The 10,511-nt window shown below is 33.9% G+C and overlaps 1 protein-coding gene across 1 annotated transcript; it reads right to left on the bottom strand.

The window, feature by feature from the left end:
• Positions 1–2,136: 2,136 nt before the first annotated feature.
• Positions 2,137–4,763, bottom strand: LOC21409380 (AAA-ATPase At5g17760). Its single transcript, XM_024177157.1, has 2 exons — positions 3,652–4,763; positions 2,137–3,065 (listed from the first exon to the last, which is right to left on the bottom strand). Exons 1-2 carry the CDS (start codon positions 4,657–4,659, stop codon positions 2,562–2,564), a joined length of 1,512 nt encoding a protein of 503 aa, XP_024032925.1. The 5' UTR covers positions 4,660–4,763; the 3' UTR covers positions 2,137–2,561.
• Between the last annotated feature and the right edge of the window lie 5,748 nt (positions 4,764–10,511).

Raw genomic sequence — 10,511 nt, forward strand, 5'->3', positions numbered from 1 at the left:
CATCTAAACTCGAATCAACGAACTAAACGGACCATTAATTATCTTGAAAGACAACTTAGGATCACACTTGGACAAACACAGGTTGACTTTGAAAACGTACTTTAATGGATTTTGAAAACGATCCTAACACAAAAGCTTAATGACATGGATGAAGGTGGACGATTTCCAGCTTTTATTTATTTATCTATTTATTTTTTATATAAAAAAATAAGCGACTTTAATAAAAAAATATATATATATTATGGGATAAATACAAGTATTACACAATTTTGAATTGTCAGTTAAGATCATAATTATATTATACAAAGAAGGGTTAATTCCAAATTTTGACACCCTAAAAAGTGGTCATCGCGTCATTAATTAAGAGCTAAACGATGTATTCATATAGGCCAACCATCATACTCCTTTTTCCTGTTTGGAACCAACCATCATGCTCTTGCATTTTTGGTAGTTTTTCATCGGAGAATGTATCCTTTTCTGAACCATTTTCCCCATATGCATCATAAATTAAGTTTTCAATACTGTGGGATTGCCATTGTGATATACACGTGTAACTTGTGGTAGTTTTTCATCGGAGAATGTTATCCATTTCCAAACTTTTCCACATGTGGCATATGCATTATGAATCAAGTTCGCAATTAATGTGGGATTGCCATGAGTCTTTTTTTTTTTTTTTTTAACAAGACAAGACTACCAAATAAACAAAAAGAGAGAGAAAGAGAGAATTGCCCTGACACCCCTGTGTTTTGTGTAAATTGGAGAAACATCTCATAGACGGCTGCCCCCTGCCCCACGTCATTAGGATCATAGCTCAAAGGGGATTAGATCATCGACCATTGACGGATTAGCATGACGGAGGTGTAGGCCGAGAATCAGCGATGTCACCGGAATTTAGTTGGAGGATAACATTTGGAAATTAAACTGATGAAGAAAAAGAAGGTTGGTTTCTTCTATATTTCAAATTAGTTGCTTGCGCACCAAGCAATCTCTCTTTCTTTTTTCTTCTAGCATGTGATTACTTGACACCCTTTACTTCAAAACCTTCAAAGGCTTCTTTACCATTTCCCTTTTTTACTTTGAATCCACAAAAGAAGAAGCATCTGATTCTGCCAATAAATTAAGCTGGTATTTGAGATGCGATAAGATGGTTTTATTACTCACTTTCGGTTGAAATCTCAGGCTTAATATTCTGATTATACGGTTACTATTACAAAGTCGGTTTACTTTAGTTATGTTCTCTTAAGCTAGCTCATGCTTTTTTTTTTTTTTTTTTTTTTTTTTTTTTTTTTTTTTTTTTTGCTTTGGTTGTTCGATGAAGGATACCTGGATATGCCAAAACAAATAATAATAATAATAATAATAAATAACTTGTCGATAGCATATTCTCAATCTATTCCTACGGTTTCATAAAGTTATTCACTTATCCTTTAATGTTGTGAAATTGCTAACCAAAACATTGAACTTAAACCGTGAAATTTAACACTTTTATAATAAAAGCATTGATGCAATGGCTACAAGGGCTATTTTTCTCCCTGCCATTCGACTTGCTAAATATATAAGATAAGAAAGGCATTGATGCAATGACGACAATGACAAATGCACAACTCTGCTCATCTCAATTCTCAACTGGTTTGACATCTTAACACCGTTGAACTAGAAAGTCTTTTTCTTAGAGTAATACTAGATGGGAATCTGAAACATTTTCCGTTCTTTTAAGAGAATGCTATTGCAAATATGAAAACAATATCATGCGGGTACTGTGTTAATTTAGACTATCAAATCACATCAAGTTTTATCCTTCATAACTTAAAAGTGTGAAAATTTAAAAGAACATGATTGAAAATCTGACGGTTCAAAAGTACGCAATATTAGTAGAGTATTCTTTACCATATTCGAAAAAGAAAGAAAAAAAAAAAACTGTATACTTCCGGTCTAAATCGCACACAGGGGCCTAAAATAGACAGCAGAAATCGACGCTGGCAGAGTTGAAATCTTCGACCATGCATGCTTGTCTCCATTTGTTGCTTCAATCTTTGAAGCTTTCCGTGGTTCAATACCCTACTTATTTGATTAATATATTCAAAAAATTTCTGTATTTCCTATTACTACTAGGATTCATAACCGTTTTGATGCAGAATAACTGATTTCTTTTTTTTTAGCTCATAATTTCATAATCACTTCCTTGCTCCGGTGATGGGTTTTGGGGTTCTCATCGCTGGTGAAAATGGGAAAGAACGTTTAAATATATTGCAGCCCTTCAAATTTAGATTATTTTTCATTGGTTTACTAATTTATATCATTGGTTTCCCCAACAAATTTAATGTAAACATTGGTTTTTCCAAAAGTAGTTCCCACAACTAAGGACTTGCTATTACTAATCTCAATCATATTAATACTTATATGACAAATGCTCGTTCACTTTCCCACCTTGATTCCTATGTAGAAATGTACTACCATTTCCCAGAGAACGCAGAAACTAAGCACAATCCACCATTACTCCTACTTCTATATCAGCATTTGACAGATTTTCATCCCCAGAGTTTCTAAGCGTATAAGGTGCTTTACATTAATGACTGCAAATTACCTCTCCTTCTTGTGACGGTCTTTCTTCTAGTATTCCTTACTGATGGTTTTCGCTTCTTCTCTACTTTCTGCCTCTTCGCTCCTAGAGTCTCGGCATTGTTTTTGGCCTTTTCATCGCATTCATCGCCTTCCATTTTCTTCCGTTTGAGAAGCTTGACAAGTCCTTCAAGCGCAACATCAGTGTTCTCACTCTTCATCAACTCCTCCGCAACTTGGGCTGGTGTCACCTCCGCTTCCTGCATTAAGGCTTCAATCTCTCCGAACAGCATGTGGCTGCCATGGATTCCCAAGTAATTTGAGGCCAAAAGCTTGAAACCATGGTAAGTACAGTAAGACATATGAATATGCATGTCCATGCGACCAGGTCGCAGAAGAGCCGGGTCTAGCCTGTCCTTGTGGTTTGTGGTGAATATGATGATTCTTTCATCTCCACAAGTAGACCACAATCCATCTATGAAGTTTAGCAGTCCAGATAATGTCAACTGCATCAAAATTACAACAAGGGTACTGTTAAATTGTCAGCAACTTTAATCTATATAAGAGGAAAAATAAAGTTGAATTATTTTAGAAAAAGGAACCATTGTTGAGCTATACTTTACACGCCAACCAGACTCTTCTTGTGGTGCCTTTAGACGCATATCCACACGTGCGGATTTGCCCCTTTTTTTTTTTTTTTGGCCTTTGATTCAACACAAACAAATGGAAACCAATAACATAAGAGAATTGGAGTTTTGCTTGATTGTGGTAGGATGGTGTTGGGGCTAATTTTATACTGGTTAAACGAGAAGTGAACAAAGTAGTCAATTCTAAAGCGCTCATTCATAGCCAATGAGATGATAACACACCTGAAATTAAGATTCATCAAATCACAAAAATCTAATAGGATAATTTTCACTCCAGTCCCACCTACTGAAGAGAAAGGGGAAAGAGGCAGAGGAAACGAAAGTTTCTGTAACTGTTGCAACCGGATTATTAAACAAAATGTCTGTTTTTTTTTTCTTATTTTATTTTTATATTTTTGGTTTTGCAATCATCAAATTATATGACAGAGAATATGAAGAAACTTACAGATGCTCGAGCGCTACTATCTTGTTGGTTATGATCAGGTTTCTTTCTTCCTTCATTTTGGCGGCGATCGGGCAAATCCACACTACAATCAATGTCTTCGATCACAAGGATGGACCTATTAGCCGTAGCCAGAAGCAGCTTTCTCAGGTCGGAATCTCGGACAATATTTGCAAGCTGCAAATCATATACGTCAAATTTCAGGTGATTAGCCATTGCGGCGACCAAGCTCGATTTACCGGTCCCGGGCGGGCCATACAGCAAGTACCCGCGTTTCCAAGCCCTCCCAACTCTCTTGTAAAACTCCTTCCTTTTCACAAACCTGTTGAGATCCTCAATAACCGAGGCCTTCAAACCGGGCTCCATGGCCAGTGTGTCGAAATTCGCAGGGTGTTCGAGATTGATCGACTCCCACTTCATGCCACCGCAATTGTGGAAAGAATTGTTTAGAGTGTACATCTTTAACACCCTCTCTTCATCACCGATCGCTTTGGCCTTTTCAAGTATGAAAGGCACGTAAGAGTTTAGCACTTTTTGCTGGTGTCTCTTGTGAAAACTCAGCTCAAAGAACCTTTTTTCGGACCTCGGAAAATAAGGGTCGCCGGGGCTGTTCTTTTCAGGCTCCGAGCAGACGTACTTCCATTGGAGCTCAATCCCATCGTAGAAATCCACCACCTTCTCGCCCTTCTCGAGACGAATCTTCAAGTTCTTCTCCTTGGGGGTTTTGCTGATCTTAAGCCGTTCTGTTTTGGGACTGATCTTGGTGCAGAGGTAGACCGAAGCGGCGTCGAACACTTGGTTTCGGCTCATGCCGTTGGCCTCGTCGATGACCAGTGTGAGAATTGGAGTGTGGGCTTTGAAGAAGTAGCGGAGAGTTGAGAGAAGGTAGCCTCTAACAGGGTGTGGCACGAGCTCATTGATCATGGACCTAAATAGCATCATTGAGGCAGCCATGGAAGCATAGGCAGAGAAGAGTGAAGATGGGGAAGGCATTTCTTTTGTGAAGAACATGTTTTTCTTTTTTTTTTTCCCTTGGCGTTTGGTTAAGTTTTGAGATTTTGAAGAAGAAGAAGAAGAAGAAGTGTGCTTTGCTTTGCTTTGCTTTGCTTTGGGGTTAAAGGGGTGTTTGGGTTATGAAAGGAGTGAAGGCTTATGTGTATATATAATATTGGCTTTTGGAGACTCTAGTTTAGGTGGGGGTCGTGGGGCATAGCTTGCTGTTTGGATTTTTTATTATTATTTTTATTTTTTTGGGTGCCAAATTGGTTCGAAAACTGAATGGAAATTGCAAACAGGGTCCCTTTTTTTTTTTTTTTTTTTTGCTGGGAAGCAAACAGGGTCTTTATCCATCTCTATTTTTACCTTGTGCTTTTTTGTACTACTCTAGCTTTAGCCAGCCACTACTTCTGAGACTCTATCTGAGGCTGATTGTACCCTGTCCCTCAATTTATCACACAGTTGTAATTTGTCTATTGAATTATTCAGCAAAAAAAAAAAAAAAAAAAAAAAAAAACATGTCTATTCCTTTTGTAGTTTTGGCAATTTAAGACTTAAATTTACCCAAGTTTAGCAAATTGCCATTGTTTAATAATAATATTAATTTTTTGACAGATTGATATATAATTTGTACATATATCATTAATTAAAAGTATGAAAGATCTTTGTTAATCAACATTAAGGTAACTTTATTAAAAATTCTGTTTGATAAAACTTATTTAAAGATCTTAACTCAAATATAATCGGGTTAATTAATTACCAATGTATAAGTCACAAGTTAATTTCTGTCAAAAAGTCAACAATGTAATTATTGCAGATTCAAGGTGTAAATTGTGAAAATTAAAGTGTATTTGGAATTAGTTTTAAAATGATTTTATTTTTTTGTATAAAAATAAAAATGAAAACATTTTCATTTTTATTTTAGAATCATTTTTGAAAATGCGTTTGACAATTTTATTCTAAAATTGATTTCAATTTAAAAAAAAAAATAAACATTTCCATTCCCGTAATTTTTTAGAATTTTTTGGGTGCATGAAATGGGTGGGGCTGAACCAAGATATTCGATGTAGAAGCTCTCTTTCTATCACTACCATTCCTTGTTCTAATACTACATTCCGTCCTTCCACACATCAAAGAAACTTGCAATTCATTCCTTAAAAATTTTGCAGGGCAATATTTCCACAGTAAAACCTACGAAAGAGGATGATTTTTTTCAAAATCCCATCGAAAGGCTTGTCTTTTTTATTCAAGACCCCCCCGGGGGGGCAATCGGTGAAGAGTTGGGGGGCAGTCAGAGAAGAGAGAGGGGGGCAGAAGAATCTCTGGGTGCCTAGAATTTTTCGATCTGGAGCCGAAGAGGCTGATCGTCAGAGAAGAGTTGGGGGGGGGGGGGGGGGGTCGGGCAAAACGAAAACGGAAAACAGAAAACGATTCTCAATCGTTTTCAGTTTTGCTAAGTGAAAACGAAAAAGGAAAAAACGTTTTCAATTTTTGTTTTTCAGAAAATGCATGCCAAACACATTTCTAAGTGCATTTTCATTTTTTAGTTATTGAAAAACATGCAAAATGGAAATGGAAATGATTCTAAACAGGCCCAAAATTTCTGGCAGAAAATTGCAATAGAGTGAAAAATTTAGAGGGCAACAATGTAAAAAGGCTTTTATCCTAAGCCTAACAGGGTTTTTCTTGGAAAACAATCCGTCATGTGGACCACGGTGATTTTTACTGCAAAAGATTTTTCCTCAATTAATGTTGGACATCATATCCCAAATTACTTTTTTGATTCTATTGCTTACCCAATTTCTCACATACCAAAATTGTCTATATTTGATGTTTGATTGATCGTTATAAGATTATTTCCCTGCATTTGGTGGTTGTTTTCGAGCTTACTTTAGTATGATCTACACGTAAGCATTCTGTTCAACTAGGGTAAGCTAATGTGTGTGTTATTTTTTGTTTTTTTAAAAAAAAAAATGTTGAGACTTTTTAAGTACATTAATATATTAATAGGTTAAATTTTTTATCCGTCAATTTATATAAAATTAAATAAAAATTAAAAAATATGTAAATTTAATAATTTTAAAAACCTGACGTAAATTTAATAGTTCTAAAAACTTGACTTAATGATACGTTAAACTTATTGGAGGATTTTTTTTTTTTCCTTTTGCTGAACTACTGAAAATGTTTTCAGAATTTCTCTGCAAGTAATAAGAACAAAAGGATGACAAAAAAGGTCCACTTCCATTGCTGTATAAGAGAACAAACAAAAATTGATTGCATCATTGGTGCGAGTTTTCTATACCACCTATAGACTCGGTGCTTTTTCTTGGTAAAGTCCTTCCTTTGTCGTTCATGCTTGCGTACTTTGGGTTTCAATGAACAAAACCTAAGTGGAACATTTGGTTACATGAAAAAGTGTTGAAAAAAATAGCCAAACAAACATGTCACACCCCATTAAGTTGTTCCCGTAGATTATCCACTTTCACTAATTTAATCCAATGAAAACTCAGCCATTCAAAGCAATATGATCTTGTCTAGGGGAAAAAAAGTTTCGAGATTTGTGCTTCCTTTATTTTCTCATAGTTTGGCACTTTAGTTCTTATTTTGGCTACTTTCACTTATCAACATATGTTAGCTTATGAACGGAATAACAATAATTTTTTACATAACAGTCTCATTCTTGAGTTAAAAATTAAAAAAAAAAGTAACTCGAGTTATAACTTTATTTAAATTCATGTTTTTTTAAATTTGAACTCGAGTTTAAAATCGAGTTTAGGACTAAAACTCGAGTTCAAGTTTTCCTTTCAACTCGAGTTCAGAAACTCGAACTCAAATTAATGAACAGTATTTTTTCTATTCTTAAAAATGCTATAACTTTTTCATTTTAATTCTGATTGAGATAATTTTTTTTCTATGCGTTGACAACAAAAAGACGAATAAAACCCCATCCATATACCATATTAAAATTTTTCAACATTGAGTTTTTATTAAAATACTATCTAAATACAAATTCAAGTTTTGACTCACTCAAACACAAACTCAAAAAAGATTCTTATCTCAAACCATAACTCAAATGTACATAACCAAACACAAACTTAAGTGACAACTTCAACTCAAATTATAACTCAAATTCAACTCAAAATCTACACTCAAGTCACTTAACTCAAAAAGGACAAAAGAACAAGCCCTATGTCTCCTAAATTTTTTGTTCTTTGACATTTTAGTTCCTGCATTTTGTTTTTGGTGATTTACCCAAGTTAGTCATAAAATTCCCTAAAATTTTATTTCGTTAACGATTGGAATTAATTGCTATTCTTTCATAAATTGTGAGAATTAATTCCCAAAAAAAAAATTTTAGAGAGAAATGCATTAAGTAGGTGTGGTAGGAGGAATGGAAGGGGAGAGGGAGAGTGGCAGAGGAAAAGGGATGGAGGTTGAACAACAATCTTTTTATTTAGTTGGAGGAAGAGAAAGAGGAGAAAAGAGGTGAAGGGAGGCTCTATAGCTCTGGCCACCATTTTATATCTTTCTATTAATGAAAGAATTCATACAATCTACAAAATAAAAGGTTATAAAAGATAATTTTATCTTTCAAAAAGTTTAACATGAAATATTAAAAAAGATAACATAGTAATTAAATGAATTTTTATTTATCCATCTTTTAACTCTCTCTTTTTTTTATCGAATAATATAAAATATTACTGTAATTATCTTTATCTGTCTAACTCTTTTTATCTCTCTTAAATGTATGTTTCAATTTTTTTCTTGATTTAAATTGTATCTGTAAGAAAAATATTATAATAAAAATATTAAATTTAAATTTTTATAAATTTCTTACAATAAAAATATTAAATTTAAATTTTTATAAATAAAAATAGTGTAGTAATATAACTTGATTGATTATAATGAATGAGGCCTAAGAATAGTCCCTTAGGATAGGTCCACGTTATTGGAGAGTACAACAGAGAGAGTGAAAACAAACAGATTCATCCATTACATTCACAAGTTTACAATCAGGATCTTCTATGCAAAGAAATCATCGGAGCTCGCGTCCACCTCCAAAGCCAACGCCGAGCGCCGCCACACATCGCCAGAGCTTGCATCTATTTTGGAGCCCTTGAGTCCTGCCAGACCATCATAGTCGCGTCCACCTCTGAAACCCACTTCAAGCGCTGCCAAGCATCGTCAGAGATCGCGTCATTCTAGTGCTCTCAAGGGCGCTGGACAACATCGGAGCTTGCTTTGTTGTTCGTCCTGGTTTTGCTTTCTTGGCTCTTTATTTCTGAGTTTTCTTTTTTTTTATTTTTTATTGTTTTCAATTGAATAGCCACAGTTGGCATTGATCCAATGGAGACCCAAGTTTCCCTCATTGATTCTTTGTCTTCTAGTGGTTGCGTCCTTGGCCTTAGTTCTTCATTATAAATATGGAGTTCTTGTAGTCAACTTTTCTTTTGATGATTGTATTTTTTTTTATTTGAATTGCTAATAGAAATGTAATGATTTTTTTTTTTTTTCAGATTTGTGATTAACTTTGAATAATTATTTTTTAAGGAATGCATCTTTTTAGATTTGGGTTTTGTTCTTGTTCGGAATGGTTTTTTCGGATTTGGGGTTTGTTTGTTCGTAGAAAATGAAGGCTCACAAGTTCAAGGTATTTTTGGTAAAATGTAATTTAAGTCGTTCTATTCTAAAATCATTTTATAACTACAATTAAATTAAATGTCTTGGCTCATTTATTTGATCAGTTTGAGTTTTTAAATTTTAAATTTTAAATTTTTATAATTAAAAATTATTAAAAAATTTTAAATTTAATTTTTTTTGTTACAGTTAAAATATTTTAAAAAATATCACATCTTTACTTAAATTAAAAACTCAAATTAAACACGTTTAGATTTCATCCTATTATTACTCTTATTACTATTTTCAGTATTATTTGGCCACTCTAACCAAACGCAGCCTAACTTTCGGATTATGATATTGCACAAAAAAGTAGCCTGCCAGCACTTAGATTCTAACTTTCGGCGTGGAAGGGAAGAAAAAGGCCCTGATAAAGTTGCTGTTGCTCTGGTCAAGCACATCTTTGTCACTAAATTAAATTTTAAGTTTCATTTGTTAGTACATATTGTATTGGTTCAATGAATTCTTTGAAGCCAGTTTCTTTTCTTTTTGTTTTGTTTTGTAGCAGTGATACAGTGACTCGTCCTCAACCATGATTAATTTTCTTTTTCTTTTCTTTTTTGGAAAGGAATTCTGAACATATTGAATTATTATATATGACCAATTAATTATCACTATCAAGGTTATATTGCTACATATGTCCAACATCCTTTGCTAGTTTGAAAATGTACCATTTGCCACCATGAAATTTGAGTGACTCATATTTAAACATCATTGCAAAAGAATCAAGTCCATGAAAAAGAATATTCACCAAAAAAAAAAAAAAAGTACATGGAAAATAATAGTTCTACCAAATAAAGAAGTCCATGAAAAAGAATTAATAGAATTGTCTTTGAACAAGGACAATACGATAAGGTTGTCACAGGAAAGCGTTTTTGCCCCCTTCTTAAAAAAGGGTGGTCTTAAAGCGTGCAAAGAATGTAAGGTTCAAAAAGATGTACAGTCTTAATGAAAAGAATTGAGAAAATAACAAAAGTGCAATAATTCTTGACTTTATGTTGCAAAATAGAAATCTTTTAGTGGAGATGAGTCCAATAATTATGCCCTACAAATCTCTAGGTGTGGAATTTTATGGTTACAAAAATATCACAAATCTATTAAAGTTGGTAGCTAAAGATTGGTAATTTTATTTCTTAGCACTAGGAAAATTCGCCATGTCCCTTCATCTCTTTGAAAAAACAAAAATCATG

This window comes from Morus notabilis, unplaced genomic scaffold (assembly GCF_000414095.1).
Source record: "Morus notabilis unplaced genomic scaffold, ASM41409v2 Scaffold184, whole genome shotgun sequence".
Taxonomy (NCBI): domain Eukaryota; kingdom Viridiplantae; phylum Streptophyta; class Magnoliopsida; order Rosales; family Moraceae; genus Morus; species Morus notabilis.

Coding starts and splice junctions, on each gene's coding strand:
- LOC21409380 (XM_024177157.1), bottom strand. CDS start 4,659: ATGTTCTTCACAAAAGAAATGCCTTCCCCATCTTCACTCTTCTCTGCC. Junction 3,066..3,651: donor ATAGTAGCGCTCGAGCATCT/GTAAGTTTCTTC, acceptor ATTTTGATGCAG/TTGACATTATCTGGACTGCT.